This window comes from Antechinus flavipes, chromosome 5, assembly GCF_016432865.1.
Source record: "Antechinus flavipes isolate AdamAnt ecotype Samford, QLD, Australia chromosome 5, AdamAnt_v2, whole genome shotgun sequence".
Classification (NCBI taxonomy): domain Eukaryota; kingdom Metazoa; phylum Chordata; class Mammalia; order Dasyuromorphia; family Dasyuridae; genus Antechinus; species Antechinus flavipes.
Genome location: NC_067402.1, coordinates 14,678,814 through 14,705,026, shown reverse-complemented (window position 1 = coordinate 14,705,026; position 26,213 = coordinate 14,678,814). Strand labels below are relative to the sequence as shown.

At 43.1% G+C, this 26,213-nt stretch overlaps 1 protein-coding gene across 1 annotated transcript; it reads left to right on the top strand.

Annotated features, from left to right (window-relative positions):
* Positions 1-1,388, top strand: LOC127564362 (cytochrome c, somatic). Its single transcript, XM_052000842.1, has 3 exons — positions 1-99; positions 795-971; positions 1,048-1,388. Exons 2-3 carry the CDS (start codon positions 803-805, stop codon positions 1,194-1,196), a joined length of 318 nt encoding a protein of 105 aa, XP_051856802.1. The 5' UTR covers positions 1-99; positions 795-802; the 3' UTR covers positions 1,197-1,388.
* Positions 1,389-26,213: the final 24,825 nt, after the last annotated feature.

The following is a 26,213-nucleotide window of genomic DNA, read 5'->3' as shown; positions in this document are numbered from 1 at the left end:
ACATAGTAGCGGGTACGGCGTGTCCTTGGGCAGAGGAAACGCGGGTCTGACCGGCGGTAGAGAGAAAGGAGCGAACGCGTATTTTTGCGGATCGAGCCGGTGAGCACAGCGCGGGGGCGGAGCCCGGAGCTGGACGTGCGCGCGGGCAGGGCCCGGGGCAGCGGGGAGAAGGCCGGGCCTGGCTGAACGCCTTAGACCTGGGGCCGCGCGGGGAGGGGTTGCGCCACCTACGTGGACGTGACCTTCGGGGGGTCGGAGGGTTGGAGGGTGCCGGGTGACTTTGGGGCTCAGTTTATCCCTCCCAAGAGTGAGCCCGGCTCGGCCGTCCTGCTGCGGAGGTCGGGGAGGGGCAGCCTTTTCTTCCTGGCCTCGAAGAGAGGGAAACTGAGACTCGAAGGCCGTGCAGGGTTCACCCAAGGTCACGACCATTGCCCGGAAGTGACCCCGGCCCCGTTCCGTACTTCTGTGGGACCCCTGAGGCGGGCTTTACCGAAGGAGAAACTGAGTCCCGGAGTCGCGGTGAAGATGTTCAGGACTTCCTCTCTTGCCCAGGCCTGGCTTCTTCTGGGGGTAGTGGGGGGCGGCCTTGGAACCCCCTCAGACTCTGCCTGTAGTCCCTCTGCTGCACCCCGTGGGGCTTCGGTAATAGGCCAGGCGTCCGCGTAGGTCCGCGCCGCCGCGGGATGGCGGTCCTGACCCCTGTGTGACCTTAGGCCCCAGGCAGCCCCTTTGCTGGAAAGGATGTGGTCAGCAAGCCCTCGTGACCCTTAACCTTACGGAAGCGTTTGTTGTAGATTTTGCCATGGGGGACGTGGAGAAGGGCAAGAAGATCTTCGTGCAGAAGTGTGCCCAGTGCCACACGGTGGAGAAGGGGGGCAAGCACAAGACTGGTCCCAACCTGCATGGGCTCTTCGGGCGCAAGACGGGCCAGGCCGCGGGCTTCACCTACACAGACGCCAACAAGAACAAAGGTGAGGGGAGCTCGGTCACGCGGGGGAGGGGGCAGAGGCCAGAGGTCACGTCCCACTAACAGCCTTACCCCCGTAGGCATCACCTGGGGAGACGATACCTTGATGGAGTACCTGGAGAATCCCAAGAAGTACATCCCGGGCACAAAGATGATCTTCGCCGGCATCAAGAAGAAGGGAGAAAGGGAAGACTTGATAGCCTACCTCAAGAAGGCCACCAATGAGTAATAGTTGTCTGCTGCCTTATTTATTACCAGAAGGAGATGTCGCCCGATATTTCTTTTCTTTTTTTACATGCACCGTAACAACCCTATTTAAATTGGTTTCATCTACTGGAGAATTTTGATCATGAATGGTTGTTTTAAAATTTTGTTCAGTCCTAATAAAGGAGTGGTCATAATTACAGCCACAACCAACCTATGACACTTTTCTGTTCTTTTAAAAGATTTGATTGAGCGGCTTTATCCAGGGCAATGTGCTTCACCTCTTGTCTCTGAAAGTTTTGACCAAATCTGGCTTCTAAACAACAGGGAAAGCCGTTCAGTAGCTTCACATGGCTTTGACTTGCAGTATACCTGGGGTGGGGGCCGCAGCTTTATCCTTTGGGAAAAGTGCCCCCCAACCTGTCCATGCCAAAAGGCATTTCCAACTTAAATTGCTTTATTTTCCATCCACAAAAGGCCTAGTTACAATAATTTAATTAAGTGCTGCCTTTAAATTGTTGAAAAGTATTTTGATGTTTTGTGTTTTGTTTTTTTAACCCGAGTAAAGAATATCTCAATATGAGCCATTTTTGAGTTGGGACCGAGGAAGCACAGATGGGTTCAGCCAAAGGATGGACCTTCTTTTAATCTCACTTGTCCCTTAGGATTCACTTTTAAGACCCGTTGAACTTAAAATGTGCAGACATGTTTTATAGTATGTGAATAGTAGTCTTGACTCATTGGAGAGTTCAGCTGTAAAGGTGTACCATCGGTACATCTGCGCAATGATGTGATCATAAGACTTAATTCAGCAATTAAACACTTGTGAATATACTTTTCCTGAATGCTCTCAGTTGGTTCATTCTTTTCATTTTAACAGACTTAATAAATTCAGAAGTGACCTTGTTAATTTGATCAAATTTATCTTTTGGCCAGTAGGAAACAGTAATCGGAGAAGGAAACATTGAAATTCTCAGAAGTTTTGTCTCCCTCGAGTTTCCTTTTCGCATCATTAAGTCAAAGGAAGTAGGAACAAAGGAAGTTTCTGCCCTTAACTTGCTAATGCTCTGGGTTCATATGATCATCATTGGTGCTGAAAATTGAAGTTGCCTCAGACAGTTTGGGACACAAGTTCAGAGACCACATGACCAGGATGAAACTGAATTGGACCAGGTGGTACACTGGAAGAAAGCCTTAGGATTTAATGTGCTTTTAAAGGAAAGTTAAGTCACTCTAGGGAAGTGGATGGAAGGAAAGCGCGCCATCTTGGAAATTTGCGCTATAATGGACAAGATGGAGTGGGAATGGGGTACTGGAGGTGTAGAGGGTAGAATTGGCAGGACTTTTGAATATGTAAGGATATCCCAACTGTGGGTTTGCACCAGTTTGCAAAGGCTGCAACTGGCTAAATCTTGTGTATCTTTGAAAAATCCAGATTTCAAAAACCTCGATTATCCAGCTTTACCCTAGAGCTGAAGCTACTGTGGATGCTGGGCCTAGGGGCTGCGTATGGGTAACTTGAGCTATGGCAGGGCTTAGGCTAAGTCATGAGGGAGGAACAGTGATGGCCCTGCTCAGCAAAGAAGGGAAGAGCTGGGTGAGAAGCTTGGGTGACCCTGCAGGTGCCAAGGACCCCCCCTAGTTAGTGAGATCACATCTAAGCTTTAGTATAAAGTCATCTTGGCCTCTGTTGGAAACTGGGTGGAGTGGGAAGGGGCTTGTGTGGGAGATCAGCTGGAAGGCCCCAGGGATAATCTGTCTAACCAGTCACACCCTAGTGAAAGTACAGGAGGGCACATGACCTGCATTCTCCAACTGGAACTTTGGGCCTGCTAAGTTGGAATAGCATTAAGTGAACCTTGTTATTTATGATCGGGTGCTTAGTCACAAAGTGCCAATCCTAAAGAATGGCCTATTCCCCTATTTTACAAATGGGGAAACTGAGGCAGGGAGCTTAGTTGATCAGTCTGGGGACATAGAGCCAGAGGGAGAAAGCTGATCCTGAGCCACATTTTACTCCATAACCACCTCTGATAAGGCCCTTGTAATCAAGTTATAGGTTTATTGGTTACTCATTGAACATAAAATCCCAGCAGAGGGAATTTGGATAGTTTTTAAGGAGAGTATCAAGTGATGTCAGCCTGATAAAATGCCCAACTTTACTCTGGGCTATTTTTATAGAGCATATCATTTGTCTGGAAGTCAAAAGTAGTTTCTATACTGGGTTGGAAAAAGCCTGACTTTGTAGCTTCTTTGCTAGGCTCAGTCTGACCTTCACTTCTCATTTGGAGCTTTTTATCTGTCCTCTGGTTTTCCACTTAATCTCCCTAGTTAGATTTTCATTTCCTAGTTACATCTAGGCCCAAGCCAACTTTGGTTACACCCATACACACCAGTGCTAGGAATATTTACAAAAACTATAAGACAATCTTCGATCTTCAAATAACTAGGGCTCCATGGCAAATATACAGGTACTTAAAAGTCATTTTAGAAGGGAGAGAACATAATCATTAAGAGTGGAAAAATTTCCTGGAAGATAGGACCTGAGTCAAGGATTCTAGGAGGCTGAGGAGGAAGTGTGTGCCAGCCTGGAACAGTATCCTGAGGGAGGTTGATTTGGGTGGAAATCTGCAAAAGTGAAATGGAATTTGATTGGCCAGGGTTTAGTCACCAACTTTGAGAAGTTTATACTTCGCCCTTGAGGCAGAGAAGGTCACTGAAGATTTTTGAGTATGGGAATAAGTAATGAGGTGGCAAGAACAGGAACCAGAAGCAGGGAGCCCACCTGAGGGTTCGGGGCCTGAGGAGGATACTGGTCCTGTGAATGGCAAGGGGACAGATGGCTGAGGTTGTTGGTGCCCTCAGCAGAACTAAGATGTTGGGAGCTGGAGGAGGGAGGATGAGTTCAGTTTTGGACGGGCTGAGTCTGAGGTGCCCACGGGACATTCAGGTGAAGATGTCCAGCAGGCAGGGTGGGGATGCAGGGTTGGATTTCAAGAGAAGACTTGGGGATCGTCATAGAGATTTGGGGATCATCTGCATCAAATGAGAGAGAATGGGAAATATCAGGAAAACGATGAGGAAATGAAGTAGACGTGAATCCTCTTTGGGGTTACCTCCTGGGGTCCCTTGGGAGGCCAAACTAAAGTGGTAAAGTCCCTCGCTACAAAGCAGGGGCCTCTACTTTAGAGTGAATACTAGAGTCCAGTTTTGCCCCGTGATAATAATCAATAAACCTTTATTAAGCACCTTCTAAGGAGTTAGCAATCTAACAGAGAGATAATTTGCCGATGATAGATTTCAAAGCAAGTTATAGACAGGATAAACCGAAGATTATTGGAGGGGAGACACTGAAACGACAGATTTCTCTGTGCAATGGCCAAGTTATCCCAGGCTGCATCTGCCCAGCTACACACAGTTTCAGGCTGGCTGGATTTGATTCTTCTGTGGTAACCATTTCATCAAGAAATTTTTGTTAATGTTCTAGTCAGAATGGCATATTGAAAAATAAATGTCTTTCTAGGGCTTAATTATTGATATGATTCTGTCTGTGACAATTTAAGCAATAAGGCCGACACTCAACATGAGCACCAGGTCAAAGTTCTCCGTCCCTTCCACCTTTCAACATCAGGGGTTCTTAGGAGGCTCGTGGACAGATGGTACAGAGTCTGTGAAATTGGATGGGAAACATCCATCTTTATTTTCCCCGGTGTCTGACTGAAAATTTTTTATTTCTTCAATGATAAAAGTTTAAAAACATTCCAAGGAATCCATAGGTTTGACCAGACTCCTAAAGGGGTCAGTTAATACAGGAGAAAAAAAAAACGTCTACAGACATTTTAAAATATGTTCCAAACAGCCACTGTTAGACTAGAACCCATGATAGGGTTTACAAAGCACTTTACATGGAGCTGCTATAGCAAAGATAATTTGCAGCAAAAGCCTCTGGGATGAGGAAGTTCTGGGAATGTTGGCTCAGTGAAGAAGGGAGTAGTGGGACAGGTTGAGCCAGGCCCCCCCACAGGCAGCCCGAGACTCGTGTGGTTCACTGACCCACTTACGGCCCTCTGCCTGCCCAGGATTGGCTGCTTACTTAGGTGGCCTGTCCACTAACGTTACCTCCTCGCCTCTCCCTCCTCCGCCTGGCCAGCTGGCATCCCACCCTCAGCAGTGACCTCCTCTGCTTAAACCTCCGTTCACTCGGACGCCTGCATTTTACCAGGACTCCTTTCTTCCCACAAAGCTTCGAGCAGACGTGCAAGAGAGGAAAGGGAAACTCTCCCTCCTGCTCTGTCCCATCTCCCATCTCCTTTTCTGGCCCTTTTCTTACTTGTTTGGTGACCGTCCCATCGCCTAATCGCTGCCAGCTTCCCACCGGCCTCCAGGATGTCCCCTGGCCTCCCACATACTCCTCTGAAAGCCCGGAGTGACTGGTCACCCTCCTGTTTCTAGAACACTGTCTCAGACCCCGCTGGGGCTCTCCATCTTTCCAGATTTGTTTCATTTTACTTCCTCTCGCAAACTACTTCTGGACAAGTCGGCCTCCAAACTTAACTATTCCCTGAACCTAAAGTGGGATCTCCAGTCCTCCCCCCATTGTGGGGTCTCAGCTGCAGGCTCAGGATGCTTCCTGGAAGCCCGTGTTTCCTTCAAAGTTCCTCTGAGGGCCCAGACCCTAAGGCAAGCTCTTCCTCTTCCTCTGGGACAGGAGCGATGGTATGGGTCCAGAGCAGAGGGACCCCTTACCGGATGAAGTCGTTCATCCACTTCCTCAGGCCCCATCTCCAACTTTGTATGGGGGGGGGCCCCCTCTGATCCTTCCCAGCTGTAGCATCTTAGGCCTGCCTTGAGATGTGAGCTCTTTTCTGCTCCAACATGTCTCTTCTGCAAGGACACAGGAAAGTCCAGGATTGCCTCCATCCCGATCCCCCAGTCCTGAAGTTCCACCATTAGAGTCAGCCTTTCCCCTCCTCTTCTGAAGTCTTTTATTATTTTTTTTTTAATAATTTTTTATTGATAGAACGCATGCCAGGGTAATTTTTTACAGCATTATCCCTTGCACTCACTTCTGTTCTGATTTTTCCCCTCCCTCCCTCCACCCCCTCCCCCAGACGGCAAGCAGTCCTTTACATGTTGAATAGGTTACAGTATATCCTGGATACAATATATGTGTGCAGAACTGAACAGTTTTCTTGTTGCATAGGGAGAATTGGATTCAGAAGGTAGAAATAACCCGGGAAGAAAAACAAAAATGCCAGCAGTTTATATTCATTTCCCAGTGTTCTTTCTCTGGGTGTAGCTGCTTCTGTCCATCTTTGATCAATTAAGGCTCTCTTTATCAAAGAGATCCACTTCCATCAGAATACATCCTCAAACAGTATCGTTGTTGAGATATATAATGATCTCCTGGTTCTGCTCATTTCACTCAGCATCAGTTCATGTAAGTCTCTCCAGGCCTCTCTGTATTCATCCTGCTGGTCGTTCCTTACAGAACAATAATATTCCATAACATTCATATACCACAATTTCCCCAGCCATTCTCCAATGGATGGGCATCCATTCATTTTCCAGCTTCTACCCACTACAAACAGGGCTGCCGCAAACACTTTGGCACATACAGGTCCCTTTGCCTTCTTCAGTATCTCTTTGGGAGTATAAGCCCAGTAGAAACACTGCTGGATCAAAGGGGCTGCACAGTCTGATAACTTTTTGAGCAGAGTTCCAAATTGCTCTGCAGAATGGCTGGATGTGCTGAAGTCTTTTTAAAATACTCCAGGAGAGCTAATGCTTTAAACAAACTCATAATGAGGGAAGAGAGAGTGGATAAAATCTGGACTTGGATTCAAGAGCCTACCTCTTGTCCCTTCCATTTTATGCACTTAATTCTTTTTCTGTCAAGAGAATCTGGGTTCAGATCCTCCTTGTTATTCTTAGTACCTCTGGTATCATGTGCCTTGTCCTCTCCAAACCTCATCTTTGGCACCTGTGAAATAGGAACATTAAAGTCTTTTTTTTTTTTTCATAATTATACCTTTTTATTGACAGAACTCATATCTGGGTAATTTTTTACAAATCCCTTACACTCACTTCTGTTCCTACTTTTCTCCTCCCTCCCTCCACCCCCTCCCCCAGATGGCAAGCAGTCCTATACATGTTAAATATGTTATGGTATATCCTAGATACAATATATGTGTGCAGAACCAAACAGGGGAACATTAAATCTTTAGCACCCATCCCGATGCTTGTTGCCTGAAGAGAGCAAGGTATTATGATGCAATAATGAGCCTGAATCTTCATGGACTTATAGCAGACTCTGTGAGACAATGATTGTGAAGCCCTTCACAAGCCCCCATACACTACATTAATTATGTTATATCTAAATCAATTTAATACAATTTAATTAATTTAATATGTATATATATAATATGAAATATGAGATATGGTTTATATAAGTTTTGTCTCATTTTAAATTTACAAATGTAAATTTTAAGTTATAAATTTACTAACTGTGTGAACTTGCCTCAGTTTCCTCATTTGTAAAATGAGCTGGGGAAGGAAAATGACAAACCAGTCCGATATCTTTGCCAAGATAATTCCAAGTGAAGTCACGGTCAGACATGACTAAAAATATAATTATTAGCTATGTGAACTTGCCTCAGTTTCCTCATTTGTAAAATGAGCTGGGGAAGGAAAACGAAAAACCGGCCCAGTATCTTTGTAAGTTCGGGGGGGGGGGGAGAGGCTCACAAAGAGTCAGATACGAGTGAAAAAATAACTGAAGAAATGATCCCCAAATTTAGATCTGAGTTCCATCAATGGATCAGCAAGATTTTGAGGGAGAAGGTTGCCCCGGTGCCCCCTGGGTATATCCTGTCCTGACAAAGGTGTGTGCACCTGTCTCCCGCTTGCTTTGCGCTGAGCACCGTGAGAGGCAGTCTTTGCCTTTCTTTGCATCCCCTGACCTAGCACAGTCCCTGGTACATAGTAGGTGCTTACTAAATGCTTATTGACTGACGGACGGCATGGGCGAGGGGAAGGAGCAATGAGGGCAGATGGCCGCAAGGGGGCAGAAAGGAGAACGGAAGCTCTTGGGAGGCAAACGTGCTCTTCCCTCCGTCCCCAGCCCCGGTCCCGTCCTGGCCGTCCTTCGTGGGCCGCGGCTCCTCTGAGGACAGGTCCCAAACGCCTCCGAACCCCGAGCGCCATTCCACGTTCTCGGGCGTTCTAGGGCACCCGCGGCAGGAGCTTCTTCCCGGCTCGTCGCGGTCGTGGCGCCAAGGGGCCGGCAGAGGGCGCTCGGTCACCGCCATGTTTTCTTGGCCACCTGGGACGTCCAGGTGAGGATGCTCTCTCTGCCTTGCGGCTTCGGAGGGGAGGAGGGACCGTGGTCTGGGGCCCCCGGGCCTGGACAGCGCCGGCACGCTCTGGTGCTTGAGAACCCGCGCGGCCCGGTGATTGTGGGTCCGGGTCTCGGGCAGGGTCTCCGGGAGACTCAGTCCGCTCCCCTGCAAATGGGGAGGGGGAGGGGGTCCAAATGGCCCATCCGATCTTCCTGTGATTCGCTGGACGCTTTCGGAGTGCCGAGGTCCGGCGGTGCCCATCCCATGGCGGGTGGGATCATGCGGCGGAGGGAGCACTGGGCTCAGCGGGGGCTCTGGGACTCACTTCCCCCCTGTAACATCAGGGAGCTGGGTGTGAGGGGCAGAGAATCGAGAAGCTGTGCAGTGTGCTTCCCTGGGGGAAGCCCGGCCTTGTCTGGTCCAGGTCAGTCAGAGGAGGTCCTAGGTGCCTGCTGGGCCCCCACCAGAACCGGACCGAGTCCTGGGCCGGTCAGGTGCTGACCGGTAGCCTTGTCACCCGCCACCCAGATGCGGACGGGACCGAGAGGAGACTTGTTTAGGGCAGTGGCGGTCCTGACTGTGTCTGGGGAAAGTCGGAAGGTCCAAAGCCGTTAGTAGCCTCAGGCCCGGAGCTCAGAGCAGCCTCTCATTTCTTTCTTTCTTTCTTTTTTTTAATAAAGCTTTTTATTTTCTTTTTTCCCACCACAATGCTGCGATTGTTTATTATTCTTATTCTTATACTATATTAAGAAGTAAAAAAAATTAAGATTCTGTGGGAAAATTCATCCTAAATATACATAATAGTACTAAACAATTCTATACACCAGAGAACTTAAAGAGTAGAAAAAGAATTAAGAAAAAGTTCCTAATTACAATTAATTTTCTTGAGCATTTAAAAGACTCATTCATATTTGAGTGCTAACAATGTCTTAAATTTGAACAATTCTTTTATATATATATGTATATATATTAATTTTTTACAGCATTATCCCTTGCATTCACTTCTGTTCCGATTTTTCCCCTCCCTCCCTCCACCCCTTCCCCCAGATGGCAAGCAGTCCTTTACATGTTAAATATGTTGCAGTATATCCTAGATACAATATATGTTTGCAGAACCGAATAGTTCTCCTATTGCACAGGGAGAATTGGATTCAGAAGGTAAAAATAACCTGGGAAGAAAAACAAAAATGCAAATAGTTCGCATTCATTTCCCAGTGTTCTTTCTTTGGGTGTAGCTGCTTCTGTCTATCATTTATCAAATGAAACGGAGTTAGGTCTCTTTGTCAAGGAAATCCACTTCCATCAGAATACATCCTCAAACAGTATTGTTGTTGAAGTGTATAATGATCTCCTGGTTCTGCTCATTTCACTTAGCAAAATTTGAACAATTCTTATAAATCCTATTTCATATTTGCAACGCAAACTAGTTATCTGAATTAATTATAATTTTCACAAAAAAAGCAAAATGATAAGATATATACCATAAATAGCTAGTAAGACTTGGAAATCTCCCTACACGGTTTTCTTATTAGTGCTATACATGTGCAAGATAAAATATGTATGTTCTACAATAAAAGAGAAAATAAATCTTCTGACTTTGTTGTATAAAGTGTATACAGATAATGCAACAAAAAAGGAGAACACCACAATTGGGAAGCAATTTCTTTTGCTGAAATTTAGTTCAGAAGTTCCTTCCTCATAGCATGACATGCAATTCCTTTAACATGTTCTAGGTAAAAGAAAAATAACAAAATATTTTTGTCATATGAAACAAAATATGAAACATTAAGCTTGGATTGTTAAGGCTGGCAAAAGCATGCAAAAATATACAGTGTAATTAATAGTTCATGCAAAGCTTTTTATTTTCAAAACATATGCACAGAAAATTTGACATTGACCCTTGCATAGCCTTATGTTCCAAAATTTTTCCTCCTTCCCCCCACCTCCTCCCCTAGATGGCGAGCAAAGTCAATATATGTTAAACGTGTTAAAATATATGTTAAATCCAATATATATAAACATATTTGTACAATTATCTTGCTGCACAGAAATATCAGATTAAAAAAAAAGTAAAGGAGTAAGAAAACAAAATGCAAGCAAACCACAATAAAAAGTAAAAATGTGATGTTGTGATCCACAGTCAGTTCCCACAGTTCTTTCTCTGGGTGTAGATGGCTCTCTTCATCACAAGATCATTGGAACTAGAATCAATCATCTCATTGTTGGAAAGAGTCATTCATCAGAATTGATCATCTATAATATTGATGTTGTTGTGTACAATGATCATTTCACTCAGCATCAGTTCATTTGAGTCTCTCCAGGCCTCTCTGAAATGATCCTGCTGATCATTTCTTACAGAACAATAATATTCCATAACATTCATATACCATAATTTATTCAGCCATTCCCCAATTGATGGGCATTCACTCAGTTTCCAATTTCTAGTCCCTACAAAAAGGGTCGCCACAGACATTTGTGCACATGTGGGTCCCTTTCCCTCCTTTAAAATCTCTTTGGGGTATAAGCCTAGTAGAAACACTGCTGGATCAAAGGATGTGCACAGTTTGATAACTTTTTGAACCTAGTTCCAAATTGCTCTCCAGAATGATTGGATCCGTTCACAGTTCCACCAACAATATATCATTGTTCCAGTTTTCCCACATCCCTTCCAACATTCGTCCTTATCTTTTCTTGTCATCTTAGCCAATCTGAGAGGTGTGTGGTGTTATCTCAGAGTAGTCTTACTTTGCATTTCTTTGATTAATAGTGATTTAAAGCATCTTTTCATATGACTAGAAATGGCTTTAATTTCTTCATCTGAAAATTGTCTGTTCATATCCTTTGACCATTTATCCATTGGAGAATGGCTTGAATTCTTATAAATTTGAGTCAGTTCTCTATATATTTTAGAAATGAGGCCTTTATCAGAACCCTTAAATATAAAAATGATTTCCTAATTTATTGCTTCCCTTCTGATCTTGTCTGCATTCGTTTTGTTTGTACACAAACTTTTTAACTTAATATAATCAAAATTATCTATCTGGTGTTCAATTATGAGTTCCAATTCTTCTTTGGACACAAATTCCTTTCTGCTCAACAGATCTAAGAGGTAAACTATTGTATGTCCTTTAATTTGCTTATAATGTCACTCTTTATGTCTAAATCATGAATCCATTTAGAGCTTATCTTGGTATGTGGTGTTAAATGTGGGTCAGTGCCTAGTTTTTGCCATACTAGTTTAGAATTTCCCAGCAATTTTTGTCAAATAGTGAATTCTTATCCCAAAAGCTGGGGTCTTTGGGTTTGTCAAATGCTAAATTGCTATAGTTATTGACTGTTTTGTCCTATGACTCTTATTCCACTGATCGACTACTCTCTTTCTTAGCCAGTACCAAAAATGGCCTCTCATTTCGGGTCAGCCTTCAGAACAATGTGATCACTGTTGTTTGTCCTTCATTCTCAAAGACCACCATATCCTCAGGGTCATGCAAATGAATTAGATGTATCTCTTCCAGGATCATCTGGTGGCCACATACAGGCAGGTCTCGCTGGGCGTCCAGGGCCAGTTTCCAGTTGTCCTTCAGAAGAAAACCGGGTCAGGGTCAAAGGGGAACCTACAGTTTTGCCAGTAGGAAAGTTTTCTAGGTGGCTGATAGGGAGAGAAAGTCTCCAGTCTGTCCCTGAGATTCTGGAATAACACAAGACGCAATACTCCAGGGAAGCAGCAGAAGCAGCCAGGACTTCCCTCCAGAAGTGGGGCTCAGCCCAATCATAACATCACCTGATAAAAGACATGACACCAAAAAATGAGGAGGGATGAAGTGGCCGGGTGAAAGCCCAAGGAAGTTCAGCTGGGGATGTGTCTGGTGACAAATGGAAAGTCTGCTGCTGAAAAGACCAATATGGCATCGGCACCTGGAATGGAAGGAAGACTTGTGAACCAAGATCAGCTGATGTAGTCAAACAATCGGTGAAAAGTTTAAACATTGACATCTTGGGTGTCAGCAAACTTAAATTGATGAATTTAATGAGCACTACATATTCCTCTGTGGGCAAGAATCCATTAGAAGAAATGGAGTAGCCCTCATAATAATTTAAAGAGGCAGAAAACAGAACTGAGCTAGAATCCCAAAAATGACAGAATATCTATGTTCAAATCCAAGGCAAACCATTCAACCTCACTGTGATACAGGACAAGGCTCCACAGGGGGAAGAGTTGTTCAGTTCTATAAAGACCTACACTTCTATTAGAAATGATACCAAAAAAAAAGATATCACATTCATAATAAGAAACTGGACAGCTAAAGGAGGAAATCAAAAACAATTGGAATAATGGGCAAATTTTTCCTTGGAATACAAAATGAAGCAGAGAGACTAATAGAATTCTTTCAGGGTAAATTGTTGGTCAGGCAGGAAAAGATAATGATGAATGTCAGAGGGGATGTGGGAAAACTGGGACACTGATACATTGTTGGTCGAATTGTGAATGGATCCAGCCATTCTGGAAGCAATTTGGATCTGTGCTCAAAAAATTATCAAACCGTGCATACCCTTTTGACCCAGCAGTGTTTCTATTGGGCCTATATCCCAAAGAGATCTTAAAGGAGGGAAAGGGACCCACATGTGCAAAAATGTTTGTGGCAGCCCCTTTTTGTAGTGGCAAGGAACTGGAAACTGAGTGGCTGCCCATCAGCTGGAGAATGGCTGGATAAGTGATGGTATATGAATGTTATGGAATATTATTGTTCTGTAGAAAATGACCAGCAGGATGAATACAGAGAGGACTGGCGAGATTTACTGAGTGAAGTGAGCAGAACCAAGAGATCATTATAAATGGCAACAACCAGATTATAGGATGATTAATTCTTATGGGCATGGCTCCTTTCAACAGTGAGATGATTCAGGTCAGGTCCAATGGATTTGTGATGAAGATTGCTATCTATACCCAGAGAGAGGATTGTGGGGATTGAGTGTGGACCACAATATAGGATTCTCACTCTCTCTGTTATTTGCTTGCATTTTGTTTTCTTTCTTACTTTTTTTTCCTTCTTGATCTGATTTTTCTTGTGCAGCAAGACAACTGTATAAATACGTATGTATATTATTGGATTTAACATATTTAATATGTACCTACCATCTAAGGGAAGTGGTAGGGGGAAGGAGGAGAACATTTGGAACACAAGGTTTTGCTAGGGTCAATGTTGAAAAATTACCCATGCATGTGTTTCGTAAATAAAAAGCTCTAATAAGAAAAAATTGTTGGTCAGAGCAAATTCTCTTTTTAAACAACCTAAACATTACTCTACACAGAGACATCACCACATGATCAATATGAAAATCAAATTGATTATATACTTTGCAGTCAAAGGTGGAGTAAGACTATATGTAAGTTACTGAAACTGACTAGGGCCCATATCATGAACTTCTTATTGCAAAAACTAGATTTAAATTGAAGAAAGTAGGAAAAGCTATCAGAATGTATATATAACCTAAATGACATTCCTTATGAATATGAAGGTGATAAAAAGGTTTAAGGATTAGATCTGGTAGATAGTATCTGAAAAACTATGGATAGAGGTTTATAAAACTATACAAGAGATAGCAACAAAAAACTATTCCAAAGAAAAAGACCAAGAAAGCAAAATGTCTCTCTAGGGGCAGCTCGGTGGCACAGTGGATAGAGCACCAGCCCTAAAATCAGGAGGATCTGAGTACAAATTTGATCTCAGACACTTAACACTAACTAGCTGTGTGACCCTGAGCAAGTCACTTAATCCCAATGGCCTCCACAAAAAAAAACAAACAAATAAACAAACAAACAAACAAAAAACCTATTTGATGAGGCTTTATGAATAATTGAAGGGAAAAAAATGAAAAGTGAAGGGCAAAAGGAATGATATATTCAACTGAAAAGGTAGAAGAATAAAAGACCAAATTGAAAACATCTACTGCTTCTTTGATCACACTAAAGCCTCTGACTGGATGGATCACAAGAAAATGTATCAAGTTCTCAAAAAGATAGGAGTATCAGAATCTTGTTTCCTGAGGAATCTCTATTTGGGATCAAGAAGCAATGGTTAGAACTGAACATGGAGCAACAATGGATTGGTCTAAGACTGGAAAAGGAATATGACAGAGTACAACCTGTGAAATGCCAGACTGGATAATTCAAAAGTCAGAATTAAGGTTGCTGGGGAAAAATAACAACAATCTCAGATATGCAAATGATACCACTCTAGTGAAAGAAAGTGAAAAGGAATTAAGAAACTACTTGATGAGGGTGAAAGAGGAAAGTCTGAAAGCTAGCTTGAAGCTTGACTTCAAAAACCCGGGATCTTGGTAACAATCCCATCGTTCTTGGCAAACAGAAGAAATGGAAGAAATGCCAGATTTTATATTTGGGGCTTAAAGTTATTGAAGATAGTTTTTGCTAATTAGTTAATTAAATTAAAAATTCTTGGCCTTTGGAGGAAATGCTATGGCAAAACTTAACAGCATACGAAAAAGCAGAGACATTGCCTTACTGACAGACTTCTACGAAGTCCAAGCTATTGTTTTTTCAGTAGCAACGTAAGATTGTGAAAGTTGGATTGTGAGTGCTGTGGAATTGATGGTTTACAATTGTGGTGCTGGAGAAGACTTCTGAGAATGCCTTGGTCTCTTAAATCCTTCAAGAAGATCAAATCAGCCAATACTTAAATTAATTCAGACTATTCGTGAAAAGACAAATATTGAAGGTGAACTTTAAATACTTGGGTTACCTAATGAGGAGATGTGACTCATTGGAAAAGACCCTGATGTTGGGAAGGATGGAAGATAAAAGGAGAAGAAAACGGCAGAAGCTGAGATGGAAAGAGAGGGTCATAGAAGTAACAAATATGAGATTGGACAGACTTTGGGAGATAATGGAAAATAGAAGGGCCTGGTGAGCTTTGGTCCATAGAATCATAAAGAATCAGATAATGATTGAATGATTGAACAACAAATTCAAAATCAGGAAGTAGCATGAAAGAATGGGCAAAGGAAGAAAGAACAGCAAAATGAACATAACGAGCTATTATGGTGATGGAGATGCTCAAGATACAGACCATAATGAAAGAACAAGATTCTGGAATGTTAATCCCCCAAGCGTAAGTCACACACTATGATCTTTTCCTTGCTCAAAAGTCTTATAGTTATTACTGCAAAATAAAATAAAATAAGGACCTTGGATCAGATGATCTCTAAGGTCCCTTCCAATTCAAAGTTTATGAAAACATAATTGAGAAGAATGACAAAGTCCAAAGTAAGCATTAATTCAGTAATACTTTAGAATGAATTTATATATAATTAATCACAGATGTTTCTACATACATTCAGAAAGCAGCAGTGTGTGTGTATGTGGTATATGTGTGTATGTGGGTGTGTGACAGATGCATATTCTACTGAATGAATGATGCTGAGTGCCTGCAGATTTTGTGAGGGCTAAAGAACAATCTCCTCGATTGGGAGAGGACCCTCCTGGATTTGTGGCCTTCTTGTATGATCTCCACCTTTGGGATCAATGGCTTCTCGGTTGGTAGCTGTCCATTAGTCCAAATCTTTTATTGTGCAGAAGGTAATCTTAGACTGAGACCAATGACTAGCCCAAGATGACATGGCAGAGGCCAGATTTGAAGGCTTCTCCAGAGCAATCCAGTCTCTTTTCCTTTCTTCCAGGCTGAAGGGGTCTGAAACCCAATTTCAAGCAACATCATATTTTTCAAAGGATATGTTAATCCCAACAAGTGATAAATTGTACTTAGATGAGCCTTTAATGTTAAAGCTGTTTTCTAGTATATTCAAGACATGTCAGCAAGCATTTATCTATATTAATTTTTTATTAAACCTTTTTATTTTTCAAAACATATGCATAGATAATTCTGTAACATTAGCCCTTTACAAAACCTTATGTTCTAGTTTTTTCTCCCCCTTCTCCTAGCCCCTCCCCTTAGGTGGCAAGTAATCCAATGGTAGAAATATAGAAATCTATGGTGGAAATATATGTTAAGTCCACTATATGCATACATGTTTATACAATTATCTTGCTGTACAAGAAAAACCAAATCAAATCAGAAAAAAGAAAAAGAAAACAAAATGCAAGCAAACAACAGGAAGAGTGAGAACGCTATGTTGTTATCCACCCTCAGTCCCCACAATCCTCTCTCTGGGTATAGATGGCTCTTTTGATCACTGAACAATTGATCTGAATCATCTCATTGTTGAAAAGAGTCATGTATATCAGAACGATCATTGTATAATCTTCTTGTTGCCGTGTACAATGATCTCCTGGTTCTACTCACTTCCTCAGCATCAGTTCATGTGAGTCTCTCCAGAACTTTCTGAAATCATCCTGCTGGTCGTTTCTTATAGAACAATAACATTCCTTAACATCCATATACCATCACTTATTCAGCCATTCTCCAACTTATGGGCATCCACCCAGTTTCCAGTTCCTTGCCACTACAAAAAGAGCTGCTACAAACATTTTCAGCAAGCATTTATTAAGTGCTAACTGTATGTCATGCACTATGTTAAGCCCTGAGGATACACAAATAAGCAGAAAGACAGTTCCCAGTCCCCAAGGAGTTTATATTCCAATGTTATTGCATGGACATGTACTATTCTTTGTGACCCATTTGGGGTTTTCTTGGCAAAAATACTGGACCGGTTGGCCATTTCCTTTTCCAGTTCATTTTACAGATGAGGAAACTGAGGCAAATGGGATTAAGTAACTTGCTTGGGGTTACCCAGTTAATCAGTGTCTGAGGGCAGATTTGAACTCATGAAGATGAGTTCTGATTTCAGCGCTCTATGTGCAGCTGCCCGGGGATGACGCCGTAGAGTGGTAGTCCGGATAGAGATTTCAGGATGGGATTGGTAGGATTGTGAGGGGCCAGGGGCAGCCAGCTGTCACACCCTTTCCAGTAGCCACAGTAGCACTAATTTAATTATTGCTTCTAAAGCAAGAAGCGGCAAGCTGCCAAAGTAGGCCCTGGTTTTTGACAGATAGCTGGATGTGATGAATAAGCTCTCACTGGAGCTAATAGCAAAGATGTAATTTTTGAAAGTGCTTAATGAAGCCACTGAAAGTCCATTCGGGAGCAGTTCTCATTATGCTGTAAATGTGCCCAGGTGGCCAGGGCAGGCTTTAGGCGTCCCCTAGGCCCGGAAGAAGCACCGGGTCAGAGAATTAGAGTTATAGTTCAAGAGCTGGAAGAGATCTCAGGAGTCATCTTGGAAAGCCGTCCCTTTCACCTGGTAGTTGAGAAAAGTGAGGTCTGGAAAATGGAAGCATTTTGCCCAAGTTCACACAGAAGGCAAGTGCCTAATTTAGCACCTGATGCGACTCCTCTGACTGCAGAGCTAAAGCGGAAGGAAGCCATCTGCCATTGTCGGAAAAGTGACCAGGGCTGGTCCATGAACTAAGACTGAATCATGGAGACTCCAGCCTTGAGCCCATGATTGTTGAGCGGGGCCCTTCCCCTTGTGGCCATGGATGGTGTTACAAGCTGGTGGGACCTAGCCAACAGATACTTCTACTCGATATATGGCCAAGAATCCCTTTTGAATTTATTTTATCAGATCTGCATCCATGTGAGGAACTTCCAGTGTGTAAACTCCACCCACAGATGAAGCTCAATAATGTATCTATAGTTTATGCTTGCCCTCAGCACTGAGGAGTTAAGTGACTTTAATACCATCACCAGACTAATATAGGACGGGGGAGAACTTGAATCTAAATTTCTTCAAATTATAGAGGAAACTGGACCCCAAGTCCAGCTCCTTCTGGGGTCCAGTTTCCTCTATAATAATGGAGCCAAAAGATCAGACAATTCTGAACAGAGGACAAGAAATTTCATTTTGAAGCATGTTGAATTTGAGATTTGGGTGGGGAATCCAAATGGGGGCTTCTAATGGAGAGCTCGAAATCTGGATGAAGTCCCAGAAGGAGACTTAAGGGAAGTCTAAAGAGCATTCTGTAGACATTCAGAAGAAATTGAGGTCACTCGAAGCTGGGGCAGCGTGTGAAGACTTTATGAAGGATAAGACATTTCAGGTAGTGCTTAAAGGCTGGCTGGGATTTTGATAGATGTAAATTGGAAAGGCAATTTTTTTTAAAGATTTTTTTCTTCATATCTCTTAACCACTAAAAAGAAAGGGAAGAAAGAAGAAAGGGAGAGGGGAAAGAAAGAGGAAGGAAGGAAAGGAGGGAAGGAAGAAAAGAAGGAAGGAGAAGGGAGGGAGAAAAAGGACAAAGGAAGGAAAGAAGAGAGGGGGAAAGAAAGAAGAAAAGGGGGAAGAGATGGAAGAAAGGAAGGAAGGAAAGAAAAAGAAAAGGGAAAGAAGAGAGGAAAGGAAAGAAGGAGGGGAGAAAAGGAAGAGATGAAGGATGGGAGAGAAGGAGGAAAGAAGAGAGGAAGGAAGGACCTTTGTGCCATTTGAACATGGTCAAATACAACATTTTCCCACATTGGCCACATCCAAAAATGTATTTTTATTCTGCATATCAATCCATCATCCTCATCATGGGGTGGGTAACATCCTTCTTTATCAGCTGGGATCATGGTTGACCGTTTAGCTGATCTGGGTTTTCAGGCCTGTAGAATCGTTTATTTTCATAATGTAGATGTTGGCGGATAAATGTTCTAGGTCTTCTCTCTTCTCTCTGCATTAGTTCATACAACTTTGCCCACATCTCCCTGAAACTGTTTATCTCCTCCTTCCTTACAGCATCTAGTCTCTGTCACACCCATGGACCACAACTTATCTGGTCGTTCCTCAGTACTTGGGCATCTCCTTAGTTTCCAGTCTTTTTACGATAGAAGAAGGCCTACTGCAAACATTTTTGTACCCAGAAGACCTTCCCCTGTAGGATATAAGCCCAGCAGTGGAACAGCAGAGTCAAAGGGCAGCCTTCCTTATTGTTTTCTAGCTCCTCTAACAGCAATGTGCCTGTTTTCCCACAGATGCTCTAGCATTGATCATCTTATTTTGTGGTCTTGGTTGATCTGATGGATGTGAAGTGAGTCAGCTAGTAGGTCATCTAGTCAGTCAACAAGCCTTTATTAAGTTTCTACTGTGTGCCAAGAGCCGTGAGGAGTGCTAGCTGGAGTCTAAGGATGCATATCTGGAAGAAGAGGGAGATAAGGTTGGATGGGTAGGTGGGGTCAGATTGTCAAGGGCCTTGAATGCCAAACAAAGAATTGAGTATTTTCTCCATAGGGAATGGGAAATCGATGATGCATTTTAATCAGGGGTATGATAACGTCAATGTGAGCAGAATACAAGAGAAATCGAAGGAAGAAATTACAAACAGAATTAAGTAATTTGCACAAAAAAAAAAAATTAGGTGGCTAAAAATGAGTGCTACAAGAGTAGGAAGAAATGTGGGAGACATTTCCAAGGAAGAATCCATGGGATTTGGGGCTAATTTGATGTGGGGGCCAAAAGGAGAAAATTTAAAAGAGACTTTGAGGTGATACCAACCCCACTCCTAATCCCCACTAGTGGCTCCAAATGTACAAGAAAAGAGAAAAATTCAGATAGGAGATAAGGGAGGAGGAGAAAACCAATCTACTCCAGTTGTAAAAGTAGCTCTAAGGTAAGGTCCTTTACCATCTTTCCAACCTTTTAATAATAACAATAATAATAGCTGTAACAATGATTCAATATTTATTATTTACATGGCACTTTAAGATTAATAAGGAGATTTCCAAATTATCTTATTTGATCCTCACAATGTCCCCGGGAGGGAGATCCTGTTAATGAGGAAACTTGCCTCAGTAAGTGTCTGAAGAAAGATTCAAATCCACAACTGGACACAAGGTCCAGCCCTCTATCCATGTTTCCTCCTAGAGCACAGAGACCTCTGGAGTTGGAGTTGGGAGGACCTACAGTGGAATCCTTTCTCAGGTGCTTGAAAGCTGGGTGACTACAAAAGTCATCTATCTGTTATGTATTTCACTTTCCCCATTTATAAAAAGGCATGCTAATAGTGCCTGACTCACCCGAGTGTTGTGATGATTAAACACGATCATTTGCATAAAACACTTTAGATGGACAGACAGATGAATAGCTGGATGCATGATGGATAGATAGATAGATAGAATGGATAAATAGATAGAAAGTAGATAGATAGATAGATAGATAGATAGATAGATAGATAGATAGATAAATAGATAGATAGATAAATGGATAGATGGACAGATAGACAATGAGATAGACAGATAGATAAATGAATAGACAGAAAGATGGATAGATGAATGAATAGATAGACAGATAGATGGATGGATGAATGGATAGATGGATGGATGGATGGGTGGATAAATGATAGACAGATGAATGGACAAATAGATAATTTATTAAGCATTTACTATATATCAGTAGTAAGCACTAGGGATACAGTTATAGACAAACGAGACAGTTCCTATCCTCAGGCAACTGGGGTAGGGGAGGCAATACACACAGAGGGGTGCCAGAAGTGGGGGAGAGAGGGGTGGGTGCATAGAGCCATTATGGGATGTGATGAAGAGACATCCAAGATGTAGCCCCTCGAGATGGAGAATCGCAGCCGGAGACTTCACACACCTTTAAAGTCTATACAAATGTGAGCCAGTGGGATTGTGACTTTCCTGCTTTACCAAAGAGTTTAGTTCTGAGGAGCCCCCTTTCAACTCCTTATTCCTTCTCCTGGACAATGGTTCCATCATCCTTCCCCTCAGCTCCTGTTGTTCCCATGGCTCACCATGAATGTCCTTCCCAGCTCTGGCAGATTACAATTCCCAAGAGGCATTTTATTAAAAGAAAAAAAAATCCATCTCCTGTGCTCTCAGAGGATTTAGGACTGAAGGTCATCCCGGAGAGACTCTGCTCCAGCCCATTCATTTGTCAGATGAGAAAGCTGAAACCCAGAAAATGTATAGGATGCATCGGAAGTCATACAACCCTACATGGCGAAGCAGGGACTCCGACCCAACACCCTTGACCCCGACTCTACCTGCCAGTTCCCCAGACTGCCCGCTAGTTCATACTGTGGGCGAGATTTCTCTTTGGAACCAAGTTCCGAATGATAAATTTTAGTCAATGCTATTCTGTGGTTCCTGGTAATTACCAAAATGCAATAACTCAAAGGATGAGGGGGGAAATTATTTTTAAAATGACATTATCGAGGCCACAAAATCCACCTGCCTCCTGAGGTTTCTAAACAGCTCATATATTTCATTTTCTGACTTTTGCTACTAAAGCCATGGCGTATTTCAATTTCCTCTGACTCTGCCTCAGTGCAGACGAGAGGCTGTATCTCTGTCTGGGGCTTTCTTTCTGATCTCAAAGCCCCAAAGCGCTGGGTCTCTCTCCCAGGTGTTATAAATAGCCTTTTGATAGTTGTGAGCCTCACTAAAGCTGAAAGGGATGAAAGACTTCCCATCTGCAGATTCTCCTGCCTTTTAAGTTTCTCCTGCAGTAGCCAGAGGTGGCCATCCTCATCTGGACAGAGGTAACTAATGGTCACCCAGATGAGCAATTCATGGGAGAGGCAGGAGCTGTGTGATCCGCTGGGAGCTGCATGATCCGCTGGGAGCTGCGTGATCCCCTGGGAGCTGCATTTCCAGCTTCAGCTGGGGAAGAGCTCTTTCGAGAGCTGAAGAAGGCAGAGAAGTACCAGTCTGTCACTTAGCAAGCGGGCAGCAGTCCCTTCTTCTGTTTTTTATTTTCCTTTTTCTTTGGGTTTTTTTTGGGGGGGAGGCATTGGGCTTAAGTGACTTGCCAAGTGCTAGGAAAGCAACAAAGGGCAAGAACGAAGTGCCTGCCCTCAAAGTGCTTGTAGTCTGATGAAGAAAACAACACTTCAATGACTAGATCATATAAGTGGAAGAGTGTCTCAGAGGAAAGGCACCAGAACTGGAAAGTAGGGGAAGGGGAACTCTGGGAAAGGGGATTGGAGGTTTTTTGTTTGTTTGTTTTTTGCTAAGGCAATTGGGGTTAAGTGACTTGCCCAGGGTCACATAGCCAGGAAGTATTAAGTGTCTGAAGCCAGATTTGAACTCAGGTCCATCCACTTATATGATCTGCACCTGGACTATCAGTCAGATTTTTTTAACTGGAGTGATATGTGGGTAAGGAAGGAATAACATCTCCTGGCAGATGTGTCTCCTTATTACCTCACATTCACCTGATCCAAGGAGAATTCATCAGCTTTCCATAAATCTGCCCAACTCCTCTATTTCTGTGGAAGTGACCACCACTGTTGGAATCACTCTCAAGTCTTGCCTCTCGCTCACCACCATATCCAAGGGATTTCCAAGTCTTATTGATACTGTCTCAACAGGATCTTTCCTATCCCTCTCTCTAACAAAGCTCCTATTATGGCCTTGGGCCTGATCAGTAGCTTCTCACTAGTCTTACTGCCTCCAGTCTTGCTCTTTCATCAACACTTCACCTAAGCGATAAAATTACCTTTCTCCCAGCAGAGAGCTCTTCCCTGAATCTCCCTCTGGAAGAAGAGTCCCCCCAGGGGCCCCTCATGCTTCAAACTGCCTGGGAGTTCTGCCGATACCCTCCGCCATCACCAATTTTCAGCTTCCTTTTGTATGTCTTATGTTGTTCTTTAATTTCATGACCCCATTTGGGGTTTCTCAGCAAAGATACTGGAGTCGTTTGCCATTTCCGTCTTTATTTTACAGATGAGGAAACTGAGGCAAACAGACCACAGGGTGAATAAGGATCTGAGGCTGGATTTGAATGCAAATCTTCCTGACTTCTAATGTGGCTCTCTACCCTCATTTCTTGAACTATAACTCTTAAAAACTTACTAGTCTTCCCCCCACTAGAATGGAAGCTTTTTTGGGGGGAGGCATTGAGGGCAAGAACTGCCTTTTTTTTACCCTATATATTTATATTCCAATAGTGCCTGACAAATAGTAATTTTAAAAAGTTGTTTAACTTGACTTCCTAATAAACAGAGCAGTCACTCCCCTGCTCAGGAATTATTAATGACTCCCTATTCAAAAATTGTTTGTCCTTCATTCTCTAAAACCATTGATATGAGGAGGAGATTGTCTTGACTTGCAAGTGAGTTGGATTTAAGTGAATCAGGGCTGTACAAAGTCATCAACCTCACTCTCTTCTCCAGTCGTAGAGTCCAGTTCAAGACATAGGTCAGGATGACTGGAGTGAGAGACCTTGGCCTTTTTAAGCTGAGATCTTTTCTTGGATTTGTCTGAGTTTGTCTGAGCCCTATGACCTATTCAGTACTTAGTGGGTAGGTAAGAATTGAGGTAAAAGATGCTCTACTTTGTCTTTCTAAGATTCAATCAGGAAGGAAACCAGAAAAAAATTGCTATTTACACTTACTCTGAGGCAACAAAACTCAAACAAATGAGTAAGTGAGGTTTGGGCGGAGGCCTATTATTGGTCAATAACTAGAGCCAGAGTGATTTGGGTTTAAATCATGGTCAAGTAGCTTCCTTTGGATCCCGATGGGCTTTAGCAAAGCCTGGTTTTTCCGAGTTATAGTTCAAGAAATCATAAATAAAACTACATGAAGTAGAAGAGTTAATTGTCCCAGTTTCAAAAAATCTATAATAGAATAAATAAGTAGGAAAGGAAAAAACCTCCAATGAGATAACATAGACTCAAAAGAGGCTTGAAATCTGGCTGGTATTGTGAGATAAGACCTCCTCCTGGCAGCTCTCTTATTCCTTTGCTTGTGTGAAAACAGGGAAGAGAGGCTTTGAATGGGCTTCTGGGCCCCCTTTGTCCATAACTTTTCCCTTTAAAGCTCAGCCGAAGCCTCTGGTCCTTCCTCAAGCTTCATAGACCTCTTCCAGCCTCCACTTTCCCGAGACTTCACAGAACTTGACGTGCTCCGGGTAGGAGGGGGCTTATTTGGCACAATGTTTGATCTCTCCTGGATTTTGAGCTCCCTGAGCACAAGGATTGAGTTTGACTTCTGCTGTCTGTTGGATTACTTCTTCAATGTCTTAGGGACAATGGGATAGAGAGTGCCGGGGACCTGCCACTTAGCACCTTGGTGACTTTGAACATATCCCTTGTCCTGTTTGAGCCTCAATTTCCCCAACTGTAACATGAAGAGTTTGGACTAAATTTGTAATCTTCTGATTGTAAAATGTTTGCAGATTGCCTTCCCTCATCTCTGCTTCCACCAAGCAAAACTTTTAGAATGTATTATTTTCTAATCACAATCTTTTGAAATTGTGTCTCTTTTCCCCCCTGGAGACTTCTAAGTGCTTTCTAAATAACAGCTTATCTTTCCCCACGAGACATCTAAGTAAGTGCCAGAACTTAGCTGGCAAAAGCTCAGCCCCGTCCTTGTTCCCCATCCCATCCCAAGCTTTCAGCCGTAAAGTTTATATAAGAAGGGACGAGCTGGTCCGAAGGATCTGAAGCTGTTCTTTTAGAATCCAGGGGATCCTAGAATCCTAGATTTTCAAAGTGAACAGAGCCTTGTGCACCAGATCCTTATCTCCCCTTAAAGAAAGAGAACATCAAGTAGAGAGGAAGGCAACTAACCCCAGGTCAGTGCTGACGTTGAAGGCCAAATATGGGTCACCTGATTTCCAGTATTGGAAACCACGAGATTTGCTTACTCGTAGCACATTCACATCGAGAGGTCTCTGGGCATCCTGTCTCCCCACTTAGAAGGCCCTTCTTCCTCCTCGGTGGCTCCTCACTAGTCTCCAAGGCTTCCCTGAAGGGCAGGAGTAGCCATGGGAAGGCTCTGCTAGGGCCTCCCAAGGCAGGAAGGCTTTAAGTCCATTCCTTAGACCATCATCAAGGACCAATCCACATGGCACAAGGCCCATGTCCAGATGACCTATAAAGAACATTTTGATTTATCTATTTCTCAATCAACAATCATTTGGTGGAAAGTATTTTTTTCTCAGTTAAAACATTTAATGCTATTCTAGAATCTTTAGAAAGATACCAGACTTCTGATAACGAGGCTACCTGAAAGTTTGGGAAGGTTATTGAGGCTGCCTGCTTTGCTGACTTGATGTTTTTACTAGTTTCCTTGATTCTGCTACCTCAAAATAACAAATCCAGGGCATGTCTCACACAGCTAGTGAGCATCTGAGGCAGTCTTCGGAGGTCCAAGTCCAGTGCTCCATCCCCTGCACTAGTCCGATATACTGTAACCCCCTTTTCAGCAAAGGGATGATGGGAAATGTATTTTTCTCAGGCAGAAGGAAGGGCTAAAGGACTGTGGGAGGTGGAAGCCACAAAGGATGGGACTGAGCCTTGAACCTCTGGAGCTCGAGATATAGCCATATGCTGGGACATCAGCCAATCAATTGAAAGAGAAGAGTGCTATTGCTGCTGTCACCCTAAAGTGAAGATAATTATAAGCAGTTGGGATCTTGTATAGCTTCCTGACCCCCTTGAGCAATGATCCCCCTGCTGCCCTGGGACCTGGTGAAATTGTTTCCCCCCTCCTCCTATTGGTAGTTTTTAGTTCTCTTTAATGAGCCAGTGAGTCAACAAGTATTTGTTACTTATTAAGGGATAACATGTGCCATGTCCGGCATGTACCTGGTACTAGGATCTCGTACCAGAGTACCAGGGCTGCAGTGAAAAGCAAAAACAATCCCTATCCTTAAGGAACTCCCAACCAACTGTGCGAGACAGTGTATAAGTTAATAAAACTGTACGATATATCCAGA